This window comes from Ursus arctos, unplaced genomic scaffold (genome assembly GCF_023065955.2).
Source record: "Ursus arctos isolate Adak ecotype North America unplaced genomic scaffold, UrsArc2.0 scaffold_18, whole genome shotgun sequence".
Taxonomy (NCBI): domain Eukaryota; kingdom Metazoa; phylum Chordata; class Mammalia; order Carnivora; family Ursidae; genus Ursus; species Ursus arctos.
The window spans coordinates 49,634,810-49,661,278 of record NW_026622852.1 but is presented as its reverse complement, the minus strand read 5'-3'; the positions used below and the strand labels follow the sequence as shown (position 1 = coordinate 49,661,278).

Here is a 26,469-nt window from a genome sequence, read left to right as displayed (position 1 = left end):
CATTAAATAGTAAATTTGAAAAGCACCATTATAGGCCTAGAAAGAAACCATGAAAGAAAGAAAAAGCTTTCTATTTTAGCATGGCACTTAGAGACTTAACAGCACTTCCTTTCCCGCACATCCATTTTGCCCTGTGTTGCACAAATTATGTCACCCACTCTGGAAAAACCCAATCTCTGCCCTCAAGAAAATGGTTATTTGTGAAAAATCTACTTGCTGTACTTCGCCATAATCTTCCAAGCAACGCTGTGAAATGGACCGGCCTTGAATAAGTGTCATAGGTGAGGAATGACAAGTCACCTGAGAGCACACAGCTAGTGTGGTCACAGTTCAAGACCAGGTCTTTCTGACTCCAAGACATATTCTTTCTCCACCGTGTTGTGTTACCTTAACTGAATCCATTTTTTTTTAATTTTAAGGGTTTTTTTGGGGGCACCTGGGTGGCTCAGTCGTTGAGCGTCTGCCTTTGGCTCAGGGCGTGGCCCCAGCGTTCTGGGATGGAGCCCCACATCAGGATCCTCTGCTAGGAGCCTGCTTCTTCCTCTCCCACTCCCCCTGCTTGTGTTCACTCTCTCACTGGCTGTCTTTCTCTCTGTCAAATAAATAAATAAAATTTAAAAAAAAATTTTTTAAGGTTTTTTTTTTTAAAGGTGCCTTTACCCCAAAAAAATTTAAGAATAAAAATAACCAGCCCCCTGGTGTGCCAGTTTTCACACTGTATTGTGGTTATTTGTTCCCTGAACTAGACAGGATTCCTTGATAATAGGAGCTTTTCTTTTAGACTTTCTATTATGGAAAATTTCAAATGAAATTTGAAATGAAGTAAATGAACTCCCACATACCCATTGCCCAGCTTCCACAATTATAAACATTCTGTCATTTTTTTAGATTCAAAAAAATTTTTAAATTATAGTAAAATACACATAACATCAAGTTTACCCCTATAGCCATTTTTAAGTGTTCAGTGGCATTACGTACATTCACATTGTTGCACAACCATCACCACCACCCATTTCTAGAACTTTTTTCATCCTTCAAAATGGAAAGTCTGTACCCACTGAACAACTCCCCATCCCTCCCCATCCAGCCTCTGGCAACCACCATGCTACTTTTTGTCCCTAAGAAGTTGACTCCTCTAGATATAAGTGGAATCAGGCAGTATTTGTCCTTTTGTTAATGGCTTATCACTTAACATGATGTCTTCAAGTTTCATCCATGTTGTAGCATGTGCCAGAAATTCTCTCCCTTTTAAAGCTGAATAATATTTCATTGTATGTATATTTTGTTGATCCATTCATCTGTAGACACTTGGATTGCTTCCATCTTTTGGCTGCTGTGAGGAATGCTGCTATAAACGTAACATCTTGCCATTCTTGTATCTATACCTTGGTCTACTCCCCACCCTCAATTGAGTATTAGTATTACCTAGAGGAACTGTATTTTATTCATCTTTGTATTCCCCTAATGCAGAATCTGGCACATAGTAGGTGATTTTAAAATGTGTGAATGGATGAAGCTTCCAAAATTATTGTTTTTAAAATTTTAAGTGAGGGCCATAAAGAATGAACGCCTTTTTTTCTTAGAATTGCAGAGTAAATGTGCACATAACATTTTGATAAATTTGTGAAGGAAAATAAGAGTTTTGTACTGTTAGTATGGATCAGCAGAACAAGGAAAGTTGTCCCTTCAGAAGACTCTGAGAGGAGATTTTATTTTTATGCCAGTATCCACAGTGCCATGGATAAAAGCCATTTATTTCTGGAAGTATCAAAAACGTTTGGAGTCACCAACTTCACCTGTTAACAAAAATGGATTCATTAGTAATGGAATTTTCAACTGATTCCATATGTCAAGAAGATAATCCGAGACTAAAACTTGTCTGTGTAACAAAATCCTTGATAGGGTTAAGCAGCAGTGTTTAACTGTCCTCCGGGTCATAGAAGGAAAACTCTACTAATGTGATCCAAGCTTGAACGCTCACGGCCTGGCTTGCCTGCGTTCACGGAACTGTCAGCCAGTAGTCCCATTGCTGAGTGTCGCCTAAGAAGACAAAAGATTTAATCACCTTAACAGCAGAACTAAATCAGCAATTCTTACAAAGGAGGGTTTAACGAAACACCTGGCCTCGCTCCTCTCCACTGCAGAGAGTGGAACGGGGTGGCCATTTCAACTACAGGAGGGGGAACAGAGTAGCTGGGGCAAATGGTTCAGCATCTTTGATATGGATGGGCCTGTGGCAGAAAGAGCTTTCGCAATGGCTTGCTTACTGCCAGGAGTGTTCATCTCTGAGGCGCTGGTGCTTTAAGTATCCATCTTCCAGGAGAACCTGAAGGGTCCCAGCCTGTAAGAACTCACCTGCTCTCTTGCAGGTGTTCACGGACACCTCAGTTAGAACTGAGGCCTCAAGAGAAGCCCTGGGCTGGGGGTGGACCACGTTTATGACCGCTGCGCTTGGGAGGCCAGGGCATATAAAATCCTGACTCTGCCATTTATGGGTCTCGGGAGCTTGGGCAAGTGACCCTACCTGTTATTCTGCAAAGATTAGGTGAACTGTGGTTGTTGTCATTTCCTCAGAAAGTGAGTAGCTCCAGGGGAATGAGCCCTCCTCGCCTGTGGCCAGTCAGGCCTTTATCCATGACAATGGGTGGCAATGTTGCTGTTTTTCACTAGGATTAGGATAACACAGTCGCTCTGAACTGATGGGATTTGCTTACCTAACTCCTATTCCCCCTTTTAGACCCCTCCTGAATGTGCCTGCTTCCTCTCACGATTCCTGACCTGCTGCCCCGGGCGGGTTAGCCTTTTCCTGTCCTGTGGACACTTCGCCACCCACCCCACTCCAGCAGCGCTACACTCTGTGGTGGTACCCATTCCCGTGTCTGACGAACACTGCTGATGTTGTTCTTGAAGCTTTTTGCAGAAAAAGCCCCCACTGTCACATTTTCCCTTCATCTTTTCCATCCATGCCTGTGTCCTTTTGTCCATTTAATGGCACAGACATCTGATCCAGGGGGGATGTCACCTCCAGTAAGTAGACAGCAGGCCCAAAATGTTCATGTCTCCCCAAAGCTGAGATTCTTTCTGCTCTCCTACAGCTAAATCCTGCCTCAGGCTACCCTTACATACAAATCTGGTTGCAAACTCTCTCGAATTTATTGGTCCCTGAGCAGACTACTTCCTGGCAATGCTGGGCCACAGCTCTAGGAGTGAATGCTAACAACTCCAATGAGCATTTCCTCCAAGGAACTCTAAACTCCCTGGACACAAGTGTCACTCACCTGGCATCGTGCTCGGAGACTTCTTTACTGTCAGGCCAAGTGGTATCTCAGCCACAGCGAGACTCCTGGGCTCCTGGGGCAGGAACCGGGGTCAAGCTCATCCTGTGGTTCTTTAGCCAACATCCCTGAGCTTCTAACTCGGGGGGGTGGGCTCTGCATTATCCCTGGGCAATGTAGCGAGGAGTCTGTCAGGGCCTCTGCCTGCCCTCTTGAGCTCCTGGTCACAGGGGACACAAGTAAAGATTATCAGCACCCGGGGTTACGCCAGGCAGAGTGGGAGCTCTGACCAAGAATGAGTGACTACCATACAGAGGCCTGTATTTAAGAGTAGAATAGTCTAGGGGCGCCTGGGTGGCTTAGTTGGTTAAGCGTCTGCCTTTGGCTCAAGTCATGATCTCACGGTCCTGGGATCGAGTCCCGCATCAGGCTCTGCACTCAGCAGGGAGTTGGCTTGAGATTCTCTCTCTCCCCATCTCTCTGCCCCTCCTCCCCCTTGTGTGCTTGTGAGTGCTCTCTATCTCTCTCAAATAAATACATAAAATCTTTAGAAAAGGGAGGGAGCGAAGGAAGGAAGACAGGAAGGAGGGAGGATAGTCCAGGTGTAAGGAACAGCACTGGAAAAAGTGGGAAAGCAAGTGGTAAAGGACATGGCATATGATCAGGAGATGCATTTGGAGCAGAAGGTACCTGGAGGAGCAGAGGAAAAGGGACACAAAAGGACTCTGGAAGAGAAAGCTGGGCTCAGCTCAGGAAGGGTTCGTTTGCCCAACTAGGGAGCTAGGACTTTTTCCTCTCCTCTCCCACACAGGACCCTGTGTACGTGATACACGTTGCTGCGTGTATGGTGTTGAGGGAAGCAGGTGCCATTCCTGCTCACATGAAGCTTACAGTCAGTAGAAGAAGTGAACATTAATCAAATAATCACCCAGCATAATGCCTCTGCAGTCAAGGTTCCTTGGTAGGATAGTAGCGTGATCCAATGTGCATTTTAGAAATCTTGAAGAATTGGAGTAGACGGAGGGAGGCAACTGGAAGGGACATAGAATTGAATCTCCACCATGGCGGGCAGTGGGTGTTGATCAGGGACAAACTTGATTCCTTTCACTGGCAAAGCAAGGAGGACTTGGACAGTGTGATAAGTCCATGGGGAGCTATGATAATGCCAACTTAAGAAAGAAACAGATGTGGGGTACAGTCCAGGCGGACTAATAATTGGGAGTGTGGGCCATTTTGGGTTTGAGGTGCGAATGGGCCATCCAGAAAGGGATTGAGACATATGGTTTGGGAGCGAAGGAGGTCTGAGCTACGATTTTATCACAGGTCATCAGTGTAGAGGTGACACCACTCATGGATGAGATGGCCTGGAGAGGGACATAATTGCCCTGCTGTGCTTCCCAGGATGGAAACAGAATTGCAGGCCACATGGATAGGACATAGGTGGGCTAGCCCATCTCCCAGCTGTTCAGCAAGAAAGATGTAAATCCATGCCAAAATAGTCAATGTCATGGAAAGTTCTTTTTCCTGAGGAGCCAGTTATGCTTCTTGTCCTCACAGACAACATAAAGTTTGCATGTTTCCCTTCTTGCTTTTGCAGCCAGGAGGCTCAGAGCTAATTTTGAAACTTTGTTTTAGAAACCACATAGGACCTGCATATCCAGATACTGTTTTCCCAAGTAAACACATTTCATATATTTATGTATTCTTAAACTCTGATTTTTTTTTCTTTCTTTTGGGTGCTTGGGTAGGCTATCTCAGATCCTTTGTAAAATTAGGTGGGGCTTTACCTGTATAAAAACAAGCCCTCCCCCGACCCTAATTTTTTTGCACCTTTTGTGTAATGTCTGCCCCATTGCTGAGCTAACATTGGCCAGATTTAAGCAGGAGGAACCCTTGGAATTCACAGCAGCCAGACAGTAAATTTAACACTCACGTAACTCATTAAAACAGGATAAAAGTACAGCTTCAAACAGCTCTGTGTTTGCCACCAAGTCTGTGAAGGGAGGGGTACCTTTAATTCAGTTCAAGGTGTAAAAGGCTGATCTTTCAGAATTGAGGATACACCACCGAAATTAAAGACTTGTCTGAGGAGATGAGCGCTCCAGATCCCTTCAAAGAAGGATGGAGGTGTTGACTATGAGGATGGGATGTGTCTTCAGCTTAGGCTGTTATTTTCTTCACTCACAAAGCGTAGTTTGGTAAAAGCACGCTTCCTCATCAAACAGCATAAGGACGCAGTTGACTGGATGGTAAATCTTATTTTTGGTTAGCCCTGCTTTTTAATATAAATAGTTATTTTAATTGTAATTAATTATAATTTGCTGTTGGCTGAGATCACTGTATAAATGGTTTTCAGACTGTGTTCCATGGCCGGTACCTCAGGGACTGCAAAGGTGCTGGGGTGAGGGAGGAGGCTGCCCAGCCACCAACCCTGCCCCCCCACACCCCCCCACCCCCACTTCCCGAGGAGCAGCCAGGCAGTTTTATGTAGCAGGGCTCCTTCTGCATAAGGTGCTTCTTGGATTCCCTTCAAAGTGAAAAGAAAAGTCTGGAAGTGATCACATTGGAAGGCACATCCCACTAACTTGCAGTTGGGATATGACTGCCTCCTACGGAAGGGGCCAGGGGTGGGGTTCAGAATCTCGGCCTCCTACCAGCCCTGGGACTTCGGGGGATGACTTTTCCCCTCCGAAACCACCTCCTCTTCCACAGAACAGAATGTCTTTGATGACAGTAGCCACTTCAAGTAAATGAGGATTGAATAAAGTAGATGTAGAAGTGCCATCTAACCGAATTTAAGAACTGACCGCCCTCACGCTGCTCCTCCAACCCTCTTCTTCCATCTCTGTTTCCCAGGAGGAGCCAATCACCTTCTGTGAAGAAGCCTTCGTGTCCCACTATCGCTCGGGAGCCATGAGGCAGTTCCTGCAGAACGCCACCCAGCTGCAGCTCTTCAAACAGGTACCCAGCCCTCCCCGTGGAGGGGGGCCTGTCTGGACCCCCGATGGGGATTTCTGCAGCAGTCTTACTGTAAGCCCTGAGGCTGCGGGCATGCTGGGACCCAGGCCCAAACAGAAGGGGCTCAGGGTCTGGGGAGGGGGATGGGTGCAGAGGGTGGTCAGCCATTCAGTGGTACAAGTTACTGTAAATGCGCAGCCAGTGTTTTAAAAACTTGTTCTTTCTTTATATAGTTTATAGATGGTAGACTGGACCTTCTCAATTCTGGCGAAGGTTTCAGTGACGTTTTTGAAGAGGAGATCAGCATGGGCGAGTATGCTGGTGAGATACAGTCCATTTTCCCTTCTGTGCTGTGGGCTGTCATGTGGGACTAGGGTGTGCGTGGCAGGGAGTGGCAGTGGCTTCTTTTTTCCTTCAGTGGGGGGTTGGAGAGAGACTCACTTCACCCTTGGCCTTGAAACATGTGAGGAATCCCTCTTCATTTTCTGATGAGACAGGTGCATGTTGGCCTGTCTGAGATCCTCTGTCCTGGGGTCAGTCGCTTCCCCTGGGTGGCCAAAGTCTAGTGGAACGTAGTGAGCAGCATGCTGACACACAAAGCACTCGAGGCGCTGAGGTAGGAGAGCTGGCTTCACATCAGGGCCCCACCTCCAGTAAGGCCATGAGAACTTGCTCAGGCCATGTCACCTCTTCAGCTGAAGTGTCCCATCTCTGCACTGAGGAGATCGGCACCCACGTCACAGGCATCCTGTGGAGACTGACTCAGAGTCCATGAGGACAGATGCTGGCACAGGATCGCTGCTAAGTGAGTGTTTCTTTAAAAGGTGAAAATCATCAGTGCCCAGTCTCCACAGACCATTAGACCTGGAGGGGTCATCCTCTCATTATTCAGAGGAGGCTTCTGAGGCCCTGAGAGGTGTTCGTGGTGGACTCTGCCTCCTGAATCCCAATCTGGCCTTCTTTCCAGGTCCCGAAGCCTTAAGCTGTGGCAGCAAAGTCAAAACCAAATGCAAAGTAATAATAATCATGCTGTGGGCCCCCTCTTACTGCTGGGCACGTGCCTGGTCTGGACTAAGCTCCTATGACACAACTGGTGGTCCATAAATTCATAAAGTCAGGCCTAATCTCACCTGCAAAAGCCCGTTCACAGGCCTGACCAGCCTGGGCTACACAGAGCGCTCACGTGACCAATGAAACCAGTCTGTGGACAATGACAGTGAGTCAGTGATAGGTGTTTCCCGAACTCCTGCCACGTCCAGAGCCCCATAGAGCAAGAAACAGAGGATGGGGTTTTGCCCTCAAGGAGCTTTTTTACTAGTAGGAGAAAGAGATGCATAAGTAAAGGCAAATACAGATTAAACCAGTGCAGGAAAAGGAGCAGAAATAGGCTTTTATGCAGTTAGAATAGGACTCCACCAGTCCTCCCTCTGTAATGCGAGAGCCTCACAAAGGAGGCAGCTCCTCTCAGAGTCAAATATGAGTTCTGAGGAGAAGACGAGCTTTATGTGTTGTTAAACTAACTCAAGTCATTCGGAGCTTCTAGAAAAGCTGTCCAATGGTAAGAGCTTCTTATCCCACCAGATAAAATGAACAAGTTCCCCAGCAACGTCTCCTTTTTCTTTCGCTATCACTCCTCAAGTGTCTTGGGGCTGAGTGTGTGTCCGGCAGTGTGGGGATGCGCAGCCCTGTGGTTCCTTCCCTGGGGTGGCTCACAGAACTTCAGAGAATGTGGACTTTTGAGTGGGAGTTACCTGTTTTCAAGGACTGTTTGGAGGAAGGGGTGGGAGAAACTTACAGAGGAAATGACGCCTGAGCCGTTGCTTGAGTGTCCTCAGCGGAGAGAGTAGGGAATGGTGGCCGGCAAGGGGAACAGCGTTTGTGAGGGAATGGAGGGTGGCGGGGATGGACGTACAGGATGGAAAGGCCGAGGGTGGGTGGGACCAAGACAAGACTGGAGAAGCGAGTCTGGAGTGGTAAGGAGTCCGACCCGACCTCTCTCCAGTAGGCAATGAGGAAGGAGGATTTGGGTGGTACTCACGGCACTGATAGGATCGGAAATCTGTTTGAGGAGGAAAACTTGTGGCAACAACTCACTGCTGCCTCCTGCGGGGAGCGGAGCATCGGCGCCTCCATGTGATTCTCCAGATTTTTTAAACTTTCCAAATCCTGCTTGCTCAGCAACTCAAGGAACTCCTGAGAGCACAGAATTTTAACCGCTTCTCTGACTCCTCTTTCCCCAGGCAGCGATAAACTTTACCATCAGTGGCTCTCCACAGTCCGGGTAAGTGTGCACCCCCACAGAGCCCCTGGGCCCCCCTTGCAGCTCAAGATGGTTCTGCTTGTAAAGCCAGGCCATCTAGTGCCCTCTGGAGGCTTGCGAGATGAGACTGTCTAAAGCCTCCCTCGGTGAGGGCAGGGAGAGCCAGGAGAAGCATCCCCATCTCAGGAAGCTGGCCAAGGCATGTTGAGTGGATGTTGTTATCCTAGAGCATGTCTGGGGGTCTCCTTCTAGACCAGTGCAATTGGGAGATTTTTATAGGAAAACCAAAAATGTGTCCCTCTTGCTGCTCTGCAATGTTTGTTACAGCAAAGGCTCCTAGGAAGATGGAGAACACATGACTGAGTTTTTCCCCCCGTCGCTGTTGTTATGAACAACGTCTTGTGTTGGAAGCTAGGTCTTCAGAAGCCCCTAAAGCCTCCGCATGGGTTTGTCAGTGTGTGTGGCCTCCTATGGACCGGGCACCATACTGGGGATACAGTAGGGAGCAAGAGGACACAGTCCCTGCCCTGGGGCAGCTCCCTGTCTTCTTGGGGTTGCACACGTAAACAGGCAACTCCAGCATAATGTGATAAGTGTTCTCTTCTGCTTGTGGGCCGAGTGCACTGCTGCCAAGGCAGGTCCCTTGGAAGTGGCTGCAGTTGGCCGAGAGTAAGCAATTCCTCAATGAAAGACCTCTTTTGTTCTTCTTGTATGGCCAAACACTGCGCTTGGCAAATCATAGACAAGCAATAAGGACTTGTTGATTGATTGATAAAAGGAGTGTTAATACTCCAAAGGGCCATTGAAATAGGATACTGAGTAATTTTGGAAAGCAGTATGGAATAAATGAGTGGGTAAAAATTTCATATTGTCCTACAACATAGAATACTTTCTAGGTCAAACTGCAATGTTTTTAATTAAAGCTCAAAATTTCTAATGTGGGCTGTTACCAAAAATTGTACTAAGAGTTAATCCCCGTAATTACATTACTGTATTTTATTCTTTTCTATACCCACTTGATCCCATCTCTTTGTTCAAATCAGAATTATCTTTCCAAACCACCACAAATCTGATTTTTGATGCATCTGATTAAAAATCCTCTGGAGTATAGACTCCATATCCTGGCCCCTCATGAGCTGGCCCCATCTGGCCTCAGCCCCACGTGCCACTCCTCCCGTGATATGCTGACCACTTGCTAGGAACACACCAGGGCTTTCCAGTGTCTGCACTGTTTTAATGTGCAATTCTCTATCCCTAGAATGTCCTTACCCTTCCTGTCCCCCACATGAACTCTTCATCCTTCCCGTTTCGTCCTCTGACGCTTTCTCTGACCATGCGAAGTGTGAGCTGTGTCCACACACCTTGTGCACACAGCCAGTGCAGCTGTCCCGACCTTCAGCTGCAGCCGTTTACCCTGGGGCGCCCCCCAGACTGGAGGCCCTTGAGAGCGAAGGCCAGCCTCCCTGGGACTTAGTACCCTCCCAGGCTAACACAGGGTGTCTCTGCAGTGAACCCTCACAAAATGTCTAGAGCCTGTGCTCTTCACATCCATTCGTTGCCTCCTTTGTGTACTGGGGAAGCCACCCCTCCTCCTCCTCTCCCCTGTTCTCCCAAAGAAACTGCACCAAGAAATTGGTATGTTGGATTTGTACGAAAGCCATGATTCACGTTGATGGCTACTCATTCTTTCCTTCCCTCAAGATATCGATGTTAAGGAAGGCAGCCTACCAGAGTGATTAAAAATAACAACACAGAAACCCAAGGTGAGGAAAGGAAGGCACGTGACCGACGGTAGCCAAATAAACTAGAATTTCTTGAGAAGCCACAGATTACTATGGGGAAGCCTTGCCTCAGAGAGCCTGCGAAGAGCTTTTCTTCCAGCCAGCAGACAGGTGCCAAGCAAAACACTGAGTCCCCCTGCAGCTAGTTATCCCTATCCTCGTCCTCACCCCGCTTTCCCAGTACCCACCCATAGCGATGCTGCCACGGCCATAACTAATTGCCCAGGACCGGTTACCACCTAGGCCTGTTTCTCTAATTAAATTACACCCTCTTGGAATGTTGCTTAACTTGTTTAAAGAGAAGAGGTTTTTGTTGGTGTTGGCCCACTCTGCCTTGAGTCCCAACAGCTAATTGACGTTTCTATTACAGAAAGGAAGCGGAGCAATTCTGAATACTGTAAAAACGAAAGCGAACCCGGCTATGAAGACTGTCTATAAATTTGTGAGTACTGGTCTTGATCTCAGGACCCGAGCAGATCTGTCCCTCAGCCTGATGAAACTCTTCAACCTACCTGACCCTATACTGCAGAGAGGATTCAGGGGCTGCTGTGCTGTTTCCTAAAGCTTCCCAGGCTCTTAGAATTACTTAGTGTTGATTATTTGGTGACCAGGTCAGTGATGTTTTTCATGTTAAACTGTTTCTGCTCACAGCTGCTGCAGTCAAGAAATGGGAAGCCACTGGTTTTAGCTTTTAATAAAATGCAGACCAGGAGGCTGAAATGCTGGCTGCTCCGCGCCTCTGTCCCTGAGACCCAGAGACGTGGTCTACCGGGTGTTCTGGTAAAACCTTTGCTACGGGGATCCCCATTATCGTGTCGAAATGAAGCAGCCCCTTTGCTGGTTACTGAAGAGTGTTCATGGTGGGACGCACTCCCCAATTGTGGTCCCAAATTCTTCATCGTCTCTCTCACCACTGCCCTATAGGACGTGCATTGTTTGTGAGACTTATGCCCACAGCAGAGAGAAAATAGGAGAACACGTCAGCTCCCGATCCGATGTTCCATCTCTTACAAGCCTCAAGTATTTTTTTTTCTCATGGTTTCTCTTGCTTGCTAATTTGACTGTGAGCCACTTAACTGGGGTGGTTTTGTTTTATTTCCATTTTTAATTTTGTTAGTCCTTTCTGTGCTTAAATTGTAGTTATTTTAGCTGGGCGGGTGGCTGCCAGCAGAACCACACAGGTCTGAAATGACAGAAAATAAAAGCCAGGGCGTGTGCCGAAATGAGATTTAAGAAATGGCACCAGGGGAACCCAGCGATGTGTCTGCTCAGGCCAGTCAGCCCAGGCAGAAAATTGGTCCTGAGGCCCTGCCCCGGTGAAATGTACTAGATATTCGGATTCTTGCAGCCGCAAAAGCTGCTGCTTCATCCACACGTCCTGGTAGCTGTCACCAGGCTGCTGAGATAAATAATTATAGAGAGCAGAAGAAGGCCTTCGGAAGGGGGGAGAAAAAAAAATACTCAGTGCCATCAAAATGCAGAAAATAAAATCTCTGTCACCTCTTTAAGGGATTTTTTTAACCTCTTAACATTGTATTTGTTTTCATAGCCATTATGTTTTCGACTTGATGATCCCATTTTTCCTTCTTTTTTCTAGTAATCAGAGAAGGTGATTCGCGATGGATTGAAATCAAGCATAGTCCCTGCTGGAAACAGAGAGGGAATCTTAACTTAAATTAATTTTTCATGCAGGCAAAAGATCATGCAAAAATGGGAATAAAAGAGGTGAAAAACCGCTTGAAGCAAAAGGTACTTGAAGTTCTTATTCAAAATGTATAAGCACCATGTATGAAATGCGTGGCCACAAAAAAGTACGATGTGATCAATAGAGGGCTGTTTGATACAGTGTTGTTAGCACACTTCAAAATGCATTACCAGCTGTCCGGGAGTTTTCACACTGTTATAAATATTCACAGACAAAAAACTGTCTTCAAATAACATTAAGACTGGCTTAAACCCACAAAGGCAAGCAAGTTCAGAGTTACCACTGTCGGTCTGCCCCTTGCCCACCCCACCGGGCCTGGGGTTCATGGGGCTGTGTAGAAACTGGCTTGGCCTCCCCATCTGGGCACCTCTTCATCCCACAGCTGACCTCTGCCCTGGGGCTGCCGGTAACCAAAACCAAGAAGCATCTCCAGGGAAATGACATTTGTGGTTTGGGCATGCATGTGGCCACCACACAGACACAGGGCGCACAAAGGGTGGGTTTCAGGAGGACGCTGTGGGCTCTCCTCACAGTGCTGGCCAGACCAAGAGGAGCCCAGCAGTTCCTGTTGGAGCCTCTTGAGCAACAGGGAGAAGACTCTGATGGTCTTCATGGACCATCAGTAAAATGGTATGAAATCCTACAGGCTCCATGCTGACCAAGAGTCCCCTGCCTGATTCTCTAGCCTTGTACAGGGAGGTTAATACAGCAGAGGGCATTTTTATGTGATAACGAATGTCATCATTTTCACAGTTGCCGCCCTTCGATAACCACTTACTGAGGATGGTCCAGGCTGGGAGCTTTCACAGTTAAGCCTTAGAACAACCCTGGGGGGTATGATTCCCGTTTCCTGTGTAGAGTGCCTAGACTATGGTTCAAAGGTGAAGAATTTGCACAAGGTCACTGTTGGAATCTAGGGAGCCCTGATCAGGTTCCAGACCCATCCATTTCCAGTGTCCGTGCTCTTACCACGACAGCGTTTCATACTACCCTCTTGAAACAAGTGTTTGCTTTCCAAAAGATGTTTGGGAGCACTTCTTTCATTATCCCACACCCCCAAATGTGCAACTCTAACAAGGGCCTTTGTCTATCTCGGCAGTTTTTTAAAAATTGAAAGCAGTTTTAATTTTATGAAGTCAGAAAGGACCTCTAATTAACTTGAAATGGTCCAAGGAATTGATTCCTTTCTTTTAATTGCAAAATAATTTGTTCCAACTAAGTATTTAAATTCCTAGTTTCAGCTGAGAGGGAATTTTCTTTTTTTTTTTTTTTTTAAGATTTTATTTATTTATTCGACAGAGATAGAGACAGCCAGCGAGAGAGGGAACACAAGCAGGGGGAGTGGGAGAGGAAGAAGCAGGCTCATAGCAGAGGAGCCTGATGTGGGGCTCGATCCCATAACGCCGGGATCACGCCCTGAGCCGGAGGCAGACGCTTAACCGCTGTGCCACCCAGGCGCCCCTGAGAGGGAATTTTTAACACCTGAGATTCGAGTCCCAAAATAAAGATCCTGTCCTGTAAATCCAGGCAGACCCTAACCGTGGTCTGTTGTGCCCTGCCAGAGGCTGGCAGGTGGAATTCTTTCCTTGGATGTTAAGTCCGATCTATACTTTTTGTTATCTCCTATCTCAGTCGCATGGAACTGAGTTGGATAAAATATAGAGTGGCAGGGAGGGGGTATTTCTCTCACCAAATTTTCCCTCCTTGATGACCTGATCGTAGGCTCAGCTGGTGTTAGAATACTCCTTGAAATAAGTAAAGAAAGGGGGTCCCTCCTCAGGCAGAGGACAGATATTCGTCATTGGTCAGATCTGCTCTCTGCCGGCCTTCGCCTCCCTACCGGTACGCGGAAGCCTTGGGCCTGACGAAAATCCCCTTTTTCTGATACGTAACATTTCTGCAAATAACCAGTTAAGCCCCAGTTTTTTGATGTTGTTGTTCAAAGCTTCACTTAAACAATCTAGATCACCCTCCTTCCACGCCACCTCCCCTTCCTTTCCTTGATAGTATCTAAAGCAGATTTTTTTTCCCTCCCCTTCTCCTCTTCCCCCTGCCAGTCTTTTCAAGAATAGCTTCAGGAGATAATGTTCTATAGAAAGTGTCAGTACATTTCAGGTGACACAAATGGTGAAGGCATTTTATAGAAATGTGGCTTGTCACCATCGGACTGTTGACAGATCTATTAGTGCACCTTTTTCAATTTTCACTTTTCCCCCCTTCGGTCTTACAGATTTCTACAGACTTGATATTTTGCAGTTGTTCTTGGAAGAGCTATTTTGTAATTGAAACTCTAGCATTGTTCAGTGCAGACAGGACTTGGTCTTCAGCGGTGCTCTCCTGCTCCCTTTCTTGAGCTAATTTAGGATTTGGCTCCATCTGACCTCTCTCACTGCAGTAGAAAATATTTCCTTGGCTTTTTTGTTTCCCTCCCCTCTGCCCCCTCCCCTTCACATGGCAACATATCTGTGTGGCTCCCCAGATGTGTCTAATACAGACATCTCAAGTTTGGTTTCTGCTATGAAATTGAGGCAGTTCCCAACAAAGATCCAATTTTCAAATGTACTGGGTTGCCACCTGGCCTCCTCTAACTCTGCATAGTGATGGTGACCTCGCAGATATAATCAAGAACCCAGTCTTGCCCTCTGCGCTCTCGCCTTGGGTTTGAATTGCAAATAGAAAATGTGGGGCCGACCTGCGGAGAGGTCACCATGGTGTGTGGAGGGTCCATCTCTAATATGACTGAGCGGGGCCCCTTTTCCATCCCTTGTTCATTTGTGCTGCGGATTTTCAAAGCATCTGAAAGAGGAGCTTTCAGGGTATCCGTGTGACCATTGGCAAATAATTGTTAATAGATACTATAGTGTGGCTTTATTCCGTACCTGCTCTGCTTCAGCCCAACAACAAAAAAAGAAGGATGGATAACATATTTCTCTGGATAAATGCAGCAAGGTGGTCAAGTTCTTCTGTAGCTTGGCCTCCTTTGAAGTCTGACTTGCTCAAAATTAGGAAGAAGAAGAAATGGCCAAGATGCTACCCGGCTGCCGCTTTCTAAAGGGAGGATGTGGTGCTCTCCTCCAGAGCGTCTCCCCGCCAGGCCTGACGTGCAGGAGAACGCCGCGTGGCTGGGCTCCTGCCTGTCAACACACTGGATTCTCTGGCGGCACCACGCAAGGCTGGCATCAGAGGGCCCTGTCTGAAAGATGATGGCCACACACGTGCTCCTTCTCGCCCGCAGGGAACGTGAAGATACTCACATGAGGATGTTATTTTTTTTGTACATTGGGAAACCCCTGAAAAATGATCTTTTTTTCCTCTGTATCAGAATAATTGAGTCAAATGGGCCCATTTCACAGCCCTTTTGAAAGTTTCTACATCTTTGATCTTGGAAAGATAAATCGAGCTTGTCGGTGTAAGAGTTTGTGACGGAGAGGAGCGAATTCACAGTTAGGTCAGCGAAGCCTTGAGTCTGGCCAAATATTTCCTAGTGTATTGAAGGGAGGAAGCATGTGTGGGGCAGGAAGATCTAGGTAGACTCTCGTAGAACAGACATTTTCACACCTTATCACACAACTGTCAGCTCCCTGTCTCCAACACCTTAAAATACGCTGCAGCCTCAATCATAGAAATTCCAACTTTGGATATTGTTTTGATATCAATATTCATATTTTAATTTGCATTCGCTGTGGTGTGAAGTAGACTGCAAGAGAAGGGCACTGCACAAATCTGAAAATGGAGACCAGCAATCTGAGTCAGAGATGTGAAGGGCTCTGCCTCACGCCCACCAGGGCCTTTGAACCCCTGACGCCACCGTGTGGTGTTTGGGCTTCTGAGGTAGATAAGCTGGGTTTAGTGCTGGTTGTGTAGGATATTAACTGTGTGACCTTGAGTAACTTAGTAGACCTCTCTGAACCTGTTTTTTTTCTCATGTAACTAGGGGAAGGATCGATTTTCACTGGATTGTTGTAAGGATTAGAAGAGGTAATGGCTTTCAACAGCAACAGCTAGGAGCCACTCATTAGATGGGAATTTCCATCCTGTTTATTTCCTCATGTCTCCCATCCAGAGCAGCTGATCTGTCCAGAAACCCATGTGTACATACCCTGAGAGCATGGCTGGCATGGGATCACCTCCCTTTTGGTCATCCACATGGCCACCAGAGCAATTTTTCTAGAACGCAGCCCTGACTGAGTCACTCTCTTGATTAAAACCTTTCACACCTTTCAAACCTTCCTCCACCCCAGCCTGGGGGGCTCTTAGAATGCCCCAGCTGCTGAGCCGCTTGCCCTTCCTTAACCAGGCAGTGCTGTCTGCGTACCCCCGGCCAGGAAGGCTCTACCTGCATCTCTGCCTCAGGAAGTCATATCCTCGGCTCCATCCTGGTCCAGCCCCCTCCCCAGCTCCTACCCAAGGCCACTCAGACCCCTTCTTGCCCTGGGTTTCTGCCTCCTAACTTCTCAGAGGTCCTCTGTCCAGCGACGTCCTGCACACTGTCCCTCCCTCCTCCACAGACAGGTGGACGGTAGACCCCAGTCAGGATTTTTGATTCCAGAAAACTCTTAGGAAAGTGACGGGAACTGAATTATTTTCTGACTCCTTTACTTTACCGAGAGGTGTGAACTGGTTGGGGCTCAGGGCTCCTGGTAAGAGATTTGTCACCCTGTGGTGACCTCTGACCTGCAGCTCTGTCTAGTGCCTTCCTCCTATGTGACCCTTTGGGAAGGGACAGATTTACCCCTCCTGTCAGCTTCTTGGTTTTGCATTTCCAAAATGACATTTCAACAGTTTTTTTTTTTTGTTTCTGTTTACAAACAAAAAACATGTTTATTGGAGACAATTCAACAAATCAGATGAGCAAAAAGAAAATGATCTTGTTTTATAACCTGCATTTTCATTTACTGTATTCTGAGCATTTCCCAGACCACTAAATGTTTCTTCTGCATGTCATTGTTTTAAGTGGCTACAGAAAATTTTATCTGATGGGCATATATACATTAATCAGGCCCTTTTGTGGATACTTAAGTTAGGTCCAGTTTTTTTTCTAGGCCAGGTATTCTCGTAGGTAAAACATTGTGGAAATTCTTAATTATTTCATTAGGATAAATTTCTAGGAATATAATTAATGGGCCAAAGGGCATGCACCTCTTTTAGGGTTTGATATAAATTGCCAATTTGTATTCTCTCCAGAAGGGCATGAAAGTGCCTATTTTCCCAAACCCTTTGCCGACAGACAGCTCCTCAGCTCATTCTGAGACCACAGGTTCTTTAATCACAGGATCTCGACTGTGTATGAGATCTCTGCTAGTAGATACAGTAGAAGATATGAGTTGGCCATCTTTCTTTCTTGACTAGGGCTCCTCCCACTCTGCTGTCTATGAGAGGAAGCCATTGTCCTTCTCCAGCTATAGGAAATAGGGAAGAAGTGAATAAATTGGCAGGGTGAGCCCCACAGAACTTTGTAAGAAGTCTTTTGCACTTTGGGATCTTCTAACTGAAGAAAATTAATGTGCAGCACTGTTTTTTGATGCACAAGCACATTTGTATATCGGACACATTTGCCTTCCAAATGTTCAACTCAATTTACAAAGATTTGTCGGAGAGCGTGTGCTATATATTCAAGGCTCTGGGGCAGAGAACCCAAACCCCAAGGAATTGACCGTCTTTAGGGATAAGAAGTTAGTGCAAAGAGAGCATAAGGGGTGGCAGCAGAGGGTCAGTGTAACAGAAGGGGAGATCACACCTGATGGTCCGTTGAGCACCTCCTCAACTCAGAATACCTTCACGTATGCTGCTGTTACGGGTCGATATCGGTACAAATGCCAGAAATCACATAGCTCTTGGTTCCTCCACTTTCTAGCTGTGTGGCTTTGGATGAGTTGCCCTCTTTGAGCCTTGTTTCCTCACCTACAAAAGAGCGATAATCCTGTTTACCTTGTGGTTGCTGTGGAAACTAAGTGTGCTAGTGAAGGTCAAGGGTCTGGAGAAGTGCCTGCCAGTAGTAGGCGCTCAGCACGGCCAAGGGAAGCTCTTTGTCGCTGGTGCTCTTTCCATTTTGCAGGGGATACGGAGCTAACGTTTAGTTTGCACAGGACTGGAACATTTTTCAGGTTCCCTCACATTTCATCTCCTTTAATTCATTCTCCCCGTAGCTTTGAAGTTCACCAAGCAGGTGGTGGTCTCCCTGTTGTAAAAATAAATAGGTGCAAAAAGGTCGAAAAGATGAGCTAGTCAATGGTAAAAACAAATCTAGAAGACAGTGTTTACTTATAAGCTTAAACTAAGACACCTTTCCCAAAACTACCACATACATTTTTTTAAAATATCTATCATCTTATAGTTTTTATTACTATCAATATTTTCTTACCATGTAACCTTACTGCGCCATTTATTTTTTTTTTCAGCCAGTCACTCACAAACACTTGCAGTATTTTTCCTGAACTAAAAATGGATTATTTTTCTTTTTTTTCTTTTTCTTTTCTTTCTTCTTTTTCTTTTTTCCTTTTCTTTTTCTTTTCTTTCTTTTCTTTTTTTTTTTTTTTTTAACTGTTTGGCTTTACTCAACCTTTGTGCCTGTCTTCTCAGTAACCCCACCTGGATCCAGAATGCCCCTTTTGCCCTTTGTTACTTTCTGGCGCAGATGGAGCCCCTCCCCTTCTTTGTTCCACTTGACCTGAGCACCTTAGGGCAGCCCCTTTTCTAAAAGAGCCATTTCTAATTGGCTGTCGGCAGCCTCTCATCACACAGCCTCAGCCAGGCTAAGACTTGGGGGCCACTTACTGCACACCCTCCCTGCAAAACCAAGAGGCCATCACCTCCCTGTGTTGTTACCAAGCAGGGCTAGAGGCTGCAGCTGGGTGTATGGGTTTGAAGGTAGCAAGATCCCTACAGTTTATTATAATAAAGTCTATACCTTATTAGTAGGTATTCCGTTACTATGAAGTGCTATACATAGTACATTATCAAATCATAATGTTCTAGACACATTTATGTCACTTTATTTCCTTTACTCCTCACAGCTACCATATCCCCATTTTACAGATGAGGAGACAGATTCACAAATGTTCTCATGTGTTTCTTCCTTAATGCATTATTATCCAATAAGGGACCACTTTCCTCCATTTGCCACCATTCTCTTTATTTGGCTAAGTTAAAAGCAACCCGTTGTCAAGTCTTGTGTGTGCAGAATTTAATGAGTACTAAAGGTGTGTGTCTTGTTGACCAAAATATGTCTTTGTTTTTGCAATGAAAAGAATTGGGATTTTTCTTTATTACTTCATTCTGACTGGGAGTATTTTTACTTGGTTAAAAAAAATCATTATTTAGATGTTTTTTATTTGAACATTTATTCTCTGCCTTACTCCAATGAAGATCTAAGTAACTTTCACAACTTGGGTAAAACGTGTGGTCCGTACAACACAAGTGGGCACCATGCCCCCCCCCCCCCCCGCCCGCAAAGAACCAAAGGAAGCATTACCTGCCTTTTGCACATTGGGGTTTTTCTTTTCTTTATACTTTGACTTCATTCAACAGAAGCCCAGATTAAATGTAAATTTCTGAATTTCAGAGTATTACTTTGGTTCTCTAAATGTTCTCCACATCATAAAATCCGAACTCAGACTTGGGTCTCCGCGTTCTCTGCCAGAAAGACTAAGTAAGGCGAGGAAAGGGGGTAGGCCAAACACCTCGTTTCCACAGACAGTAACATCATCAGTAAGCAAGCATGGAGAAAGTGTCCACACTCACAAATAACAAAGTATGCAAATTAAAACAACAATGAGGTCTAATTTTGCACCTCTTAAATTAGCAATACATTTTTAAAATGATAAGGCTAACAAGTACTATGAAACTGATAACTCATCCATTGTCAGTGGTTGGTGTAAATTGGAAAGCAGTTTGGTAGAATGAATAAAAAGGCTTAAAGTGTTTACATCTTTTGACCTAGTAATTTCATTCCTAGGTATTTCTGTAAGAGAAATAATCCAAAAGAAAGAAAACGTCACTGTTTATCACTATGGTGTTTAGGAAGAAAAAACAAAAAAAAAAGAAGAAGAAAAAAGGAATAACCTAAATGCTCAATAATAGTAGAGTGGTTTATTAAATTATTACATAGCCACTCAGTGAAATATTATGTATCTATTAAAATTATCATTAAAATGGCTGTAGCACCATGGAGATGCTTATAATATAGTAGGAAAAAATAGAATGTAAAATTATGCATGAGCTGTGATTGCAAGTAATTTTTAAATGTCTGCATGTGGACAAAGTGAATATGTAAAAATGGGAATAGCTGTGTAAGGTAGTAGGACAAAAAGATTCTCCCCCCCCCGCTATTATGAATTATTATATTGTCTTTGTAACTTAACGTGTATGATTTTGATTTCTCCTGTCCTTAAAAGTCAAAGAGCCAAGTTACCCTTCTGCTCCCTCCATCTCCAGCAGGAGGAGAGGCTCTGAACATCCCAGAGGGAGTGTTCTGTGGCAAGCCCCTGAGCTGGGGGGGTGGAGGGGGCACCTGCTTGTGGCAGGTGCCGTGACCCCAACACCAACCCCACCTGGCTTCTCCCCGCAGGACATCACCGAGAATGGCTGCGCCCCCACCATGGAAGACCAGCTGCCAAAGACGGTGCCATCCCCACTGGTGGAGGTCAAGGACCCGAAGCTCCGAGAAGACCGGAGGCCAATCACAGTCCACTTCGGACAGGTATGTACCCTGGCCCTTGGACTGGTCTTGTTTTGTTTTTTTTAGCAGAAGCTAGAACACTGCAGCAGACAGGCTTTCCATTTCCGCTCTCTTTGGCAAAACCACTCCATGGAGCTGTGCACATCTTTGAATGTTTATTTGGTACAAACGTGGTTTGAAGGGGAATTTTTCAAAAATTTTGAGGAGACAGCATGGCTCTGGTCATAAATGAGCTCAACTCTTGAATGAAGTCATTAAATGCGGCTGCCACCTCCCCCACTCCAAGGCACTCTGTTGAAGTCGCCTCCGTTAGCTAAGCATCTCATTAGAACACTTTAGCATCCCAGGCCCTTCTTTGCACCTTCAAATAAAAGGCAACAAGCGAAGTCTTAAAAAAAAAAAAAAAATCAATTAGGAGTTCTTTATTAATGTACTTCCTGAAAATCAATACCGGGAGTCGTGCTTCTCGGAGTAAACACCCACGCTACTATTCTAGAGATCTGATTCTCTCACCAACAATTTTTGATGACCTGAGCATTTGAAAAATTGTCTATTTGTTTGATTCCCCCCTTAAGTAAAACATCGTATTCCTTATAGAAACTGAATTTTTAAATCTATGTCCAAGCAGTGGTTATATTTTTAGCTGAAAAGGATTGTGCACTCTCCCCTTTCTCTTGAACTGACTCTCTTGATGAGCAAAAGTCATAATTATTTGGTTTGTGAAACATGGCCGTCAGCAAGATGAGACTATGACAAGAATTTGCACGGTTACTTACTTTTAAATCACTTGATTCTTGAGCCATTTATTAGATGGAGCATGATTAAAATCGTCTTTATGATTTTATCTTAAATATGATTGCTTTTTTTTATCACATAATGGATCTAGAAACATACCTTTTAAACACTCTGTTTTTGACACTTATCAAGTACCTACTGTGTACCGGCATTAAGCTATTTAGAAATGAAGAGAATTAATGAAATGGTGGCTCTGGGTTATTATGGTTAGGGGCGAGTTTGTTGACACGTAAGAATCTTCCTCTGTAATCAGTATTTTCAGATAATACATTCATACAATTTAAAACTTGGGGAGGTTCATCCCTTTTTCGGATTTTACACTTAAAAAGGACGTTATAAAAATTAAAATGTAGTGCAAGAAAGGAGCATTCCTGGGGCAGTGCTCACTTGGTTAATGCTTCTCTTCAGATGGTGGTGTGTTTCCACCCCTGAAGAGTGGCCTCTTCGGGGCTCAGGCCCTGTTGGAGAAATCTGCACCCCAGTTTCCTGGCGGAGTTTGCTAAAAGCACAGCCCCCGTTGTAACCAGCATGGCATTCCAGAGCCAGCTTCCTGCTTTCCTTTGTCCTCATTCCTGCACACACTAACCTTCCCATGAAAAGAGCCCCTCGCTGGAGTTTGAAGCCCATTACAGAGAAAGAGGGGGCGGGGGAGAGGGATTTCATGGTGTTAAACATTCCATTTTCGAAACACAAAAAAGGAGGCCCTATTTGAAATGGAGAAAAACCTTCTTTCCATTTCAGCAAGAAGTAGAGATGCTTTAATGTCATTCCCAGCTAAATGCAGCATAAGAGTGTGTGTGTGCGCGGGTGGGGGATAAACAATTAAAAAAGCCACCCCAAACTCTGTTGAAATAAGAGCTGTCTGTGCCTTCACAGGTCTGTAAACTGGAGAGGATGAAAGTGGCTTTTTCTCCCCATTTGTCACTTCCCTCACGTGGCTGCCAGCATTATGCAAGTGTACAGGAAGGCAGGATTTTTTTTTAATGCATGCATGCGGATTAAGGTCAAGCCCCAAGTATCAGCCATGCAGCGGGCTCTCCCTCACAGCTGCAGCCGCAGAGCCTACCCACAGCCGCGAGATGCCTTAATTGAGACGTGCTGTCAAAGTGACAAACACATTTGCATACAGTCTACACTCTATTTATTTTCTCTGGAAAGGTCTACAGTCTGCTGTTGGTTGAACATTCTTAATCAGTTTGCTGTAAGTGAACTGCCAGCTAGCTCACTTGTGCCGGCCGCTTCTTCATTAGGTGACAGATTAGCTGCAGGGGGGATGGGCCAGGGAAACTGCAGACCCCTTTCTTTTAACCCTTTCCGGCTTCGCCCCTGGGCTAGGTTGTCCTTCCGTGCTTTTTCCTCCAGCGCCGGCGCCCGGTTTGATGGGCCTGTGACCGGAACCAGCAGTGTTTCTAGAGCACCTACTACTGGCAAGGATGAGTTTTAGGGACTTTCTATTCTCCTCAAAGAACAGTCTTTTGAGTTCCATTTCAAAAAATTTTTGCCACACCCTCCTACCATCTGTGCTATTCTTTTCCTTGCTGTTTTTCTTTAAATAGACCCAGACCTGACATCCGTACCAGCTTTAGCCTCATCTTAAGTAATGACGTTGACAAAATCACAGGTCTGACGTCCTAGTCCAGTTTTTTTCTAAGGCATATCAAAAAAATCTTTTAAGTGTCAGTCCATGTATCGCCTGCACCACTCATGTGGCCCCAGCAGTGTGCCTTCTGTTTGGGGGAAGCCTGTCATCTCTGCCCCAACCCTTTGAGGAAGGGACTATTAGCCACATATGCGGGACCCAGAGGTAGAGCCCAGGGACCTGAAGGGACCCAGCCAGGGCCACAGTGCTAGCACAAAAACCTAGGACAGCCCACCCGCAGAGCCCCCTCCAGCTCCCTCACCAAGCAGGCATTTCAGCTCTTTGATGTCTGGTAAAGCCAACGCGTCCCAGCAAAATAATTTAAACTAGCCAGACGGTGACGCTAACCTCAGAAAGATTTTGCCTTGGGTTTGCATTTCTGTGGATCTCATTCTTGAAGAACGCTTAGCTTTCCAGCGGGGACAGAGACTGTTGAGCTGGTTACTACATCCGGTAGCACTCGCGTAGCCAGCCAGGGGACCTTCGCGGGGATGCGGGGCGCGGTGGCAGGGAGGGGCGGCGGCCTTCGTGGAGCCCTCAGGCGCAGCTGTGCGGGCGCTGGCCAGCGCTGCCTCTGCCAGGGGAGGGAAGGTGCTCTCCTGCCTCTCTGCCTCACTGCAGCTTCCTCCTTCGAGGCTAGGACCATCCCTCCGTTTAATTATGCATCTGTTCATCCATGTATTGAGACCTACCATGTGTTAAATAAAAAAAAAGTCCTTGTGGGGCATAATGAGGGAGACAGACTAGCAAATGGACAGTCCAACCCAGAGTGATGAGAACAGAAGTGAGGTGAGCTCGGGGCACTCAGGGCCCCCAGAGGCCACCTCTTTACCCCCAGGACCGCTCTCCGGAGTCCCAGGTTGAGCCCTCTAATTAAAAAATATTTTGTCAACAAACTGAACTCACGAACAACTCGTTTGTTTTCTAAAGCAGGCACAAGTATCCCCACTCAGCGCTCGAGATGAGCCCTGTTGATGGTTCCAGACAAGAGCGAAGTAAATGGACTTTTAGTGAGCCTCTGCGTCCTTAGCCTGTACGGTTTCTTTAAAGCGTTCAAAAATCTCAGATACCTTGAGAATGCCTGTTCCTACCTTGGAAAGTATTTAGGTTTAGAGAGCCTTTAAATAACTCTTTTTTTTCCCCTCCCAAGTTCGGAATAGTTGAGAAATAAGGCCCAGGAGATAGTCAAATGAAATAAAAATGCCAGCTTTTTTACTGATAAGGCTGAAAGGAGAATACTGTTTTAGACCTTAGGCCAGATGGGCTTGCTAAAACTTCACTTCAGAATTAAAAAGACTGCGCTCCTGCACACAGGAGAAGGGGACAATGGCAGGCAGCACCCAGCAGTGCCTGTGGACTGACTGCTCCACAGAGGGAGCCGCAAGGGTGCGCGGAGCCCGGAGCATGCTCAGTTCTTCTCCCAAACCCCAAGGGAAGCACGCCTCTTCTCCCTGGCAGGAGTGAGCAAGAGGGTGCAGAGAGAAGCTAAGCATCCCCCCGTGGTTTTCTCTCCTGGGAAGGGGAGTGGACATTCCCTCGTCTCTGTAGGTGTGGAGAGGTGAAGAAGCAGGGTCCTCCACTCACCCCTCAGCCAGGACATCTTGCCTTGACCCCTTCTTCAGGAAAATCAGCAGAGGTAGCACCTCCATGGAAACTGCTTTGCTCCCTGCGTCTAATAAGGTGGACAGGCCACTAGGTGCTTTCACATCTGTGCTCATTTCGCTGAGTCTTTACCAGCTGATAAGGAAGAAAGCACAATACCCGTTGTACAAACAAGGAAACAGGCGTGGAAGACGTGTGCTTGAACTAGTAGCTAATTGACACTGCACAGCCAGCAGCACCTCTGCTTCTCGGCCCTCCACCCTGGCCAGGGGCACCCGACTAACCGTGGGAGCCTCGTGGCCCAGTGACTGGGCTCTGGTCCTGCCTACATGCTGGCAGTGCTGTGTGCCTGGCCAGGGGCCAGGCCTTCTCGGTAAGTGGGAGGACAGGGCTCCCCCGAGAACATCAGGCATCAGGGTAAATCCACAGGGCCCCCTTCATGTGTTCCCTCCAAATGATTGATCCTGCAAATGAAATAATTGCCTGCCTTCCAATCTGGTAGCTTCCAAAAAGTACATTCTCCCAATTGAGCCAAGGTTTCTAAGTCTCTTTAACAGGAAGTTTGAAAAGCCAGTTAAACTGAAGCCCAAACTAAGCACTGTCATGTCTTCCAGAGATCTGGGACAGAGGGGTTTGGATACACCCCCAGGAACAGCTCTTGGAATATGGTTGCCTGCTTGTCTGTGCATATGGAGAGCTCTGGCTTGACAAAGCACGAGCTGGGTCATTTTGTGCCAGTCTCGCACTAGGCTGGAAAAGCTGCCCAGCCAGTGAACGCCTTCTCAGCACCCTTGGCTCCGAGTGCCCTGAGAAACCCCTTCTGCCCCGTTGAGCTTGGAAGTCACACACGATTCCCTTCAATTTAGCCATTGCATCCCAAACATCTCCAACAGATGTTCTGGTGTTCCCCAGACACCTCAAGCCACAAGCCTCCAGTCCGAACATACACTCCCCGACAGACTCTCTCCTCATCCGCCATCTCCACCTCAGTGAATGGCACCACTGTCTCTCCAGAAGCCTGAGTACACTCACTGTCGCCTCATGGCCTCTCCCTTCCGCCTCCTGGGCACTGCTCAGTTCCTCTCCTCCCCACGGCCTCCCTCACAGCTTTGGTTCAAGCTGTGTTGTCACTCAGCTGGGCGGTTCCACAGTCTCCTAACTGGCCTCTGGCCTTCAGACTTACCCCCACTACACACCCCACATGGCCTTGCAGGGTCCACTTGAGGCATCCACAAGTGGCCTTGTCACCTCCCTCTCCTTCCCACCCCCAAACATTCCCTCTTCATCTTTGGCTTGGCACATGAGGCCCTCCGTGGTCTACCTGTCTGCCCTCAGAGCAGGTCCCTTTTGTGAATCCCCCGACTCCCCTGGGAAGAGTTAGCTGCTCCCGTCTTTATGCTGCCCTTAGAACTTGGCACATGCAGAGCGTCTCGCACAGCCTCGTAATTATTTCTTTAATGCTTGTCCTCCCCTGTGAGAATATGAGCCTCTGGAAAGTCTACCACAAGCCCTGGCGCTGAACTGGCAGGCAGTAAACGTCTTAAGGTTTTATTATTGATGTGGATTTTTAAGTTGATTAATAATTGATTGATTATTGTTTAAGTACTTGCTGTTTGTCCGGCCAGTTATTTGGTTTTATTTCAGTTGCTATGCTTATAATTCTGTTCATGTGAAGAAGAAAAATGAATATTCCATTAGTGGCCAAAAACTACTTCCAAATCACTTTCCATAAATAAGGGTTTTATTTCCAAGTAGAAACAGCTTTGTATTATAGAAA

General features: G+C 46.4%; 1 protein-coding gene across 9 annotated transcripts in view; it reads left to right on the top strand.

Moving 5' to 3' along the window:
* The window catches only part of DENND1A (DENN domain containing 1A), a 489,454-nt gene that overhangs the window by 417,412 nt on the left and 45,573 nt on the right, over nucleotides 1-26,469 (top strand). For all 9 annotated transcript variants that reach the window (XM_057313747.1, XM_044389585.3, XM_044389586.3 and 6 more), the window contains 6 exons: nucleotides 6,132-6,236; nucleotides 6,467-6,554; nucleotides 8,474-8,514; nucleotides 10,645-10,716; nucleotides 11,967-12,023; nucleotides 20,546-20,677. In XM_057313747.1, the coding sequence (XP_057169730.1) occupies nucleotides 6,132-6,236; nucleotides 6,467-6,554; nucleotides 8,474-8,514; nucleotides 10,645-10,716; nucleotides 11,967-12,023; nucleotides 20,546-20,677 (495 nt within the window). The remainder of the gene's footprint in view (nucleotides 1-6,131; nucleotides 6,237-6,466; nucleotides 6,555-8,473; nucleotides 8,515-10,644; nucleotides 10,717-11,966; nucleotides 12,024-20,545; nucleotides 20,678-26,469) is intronic.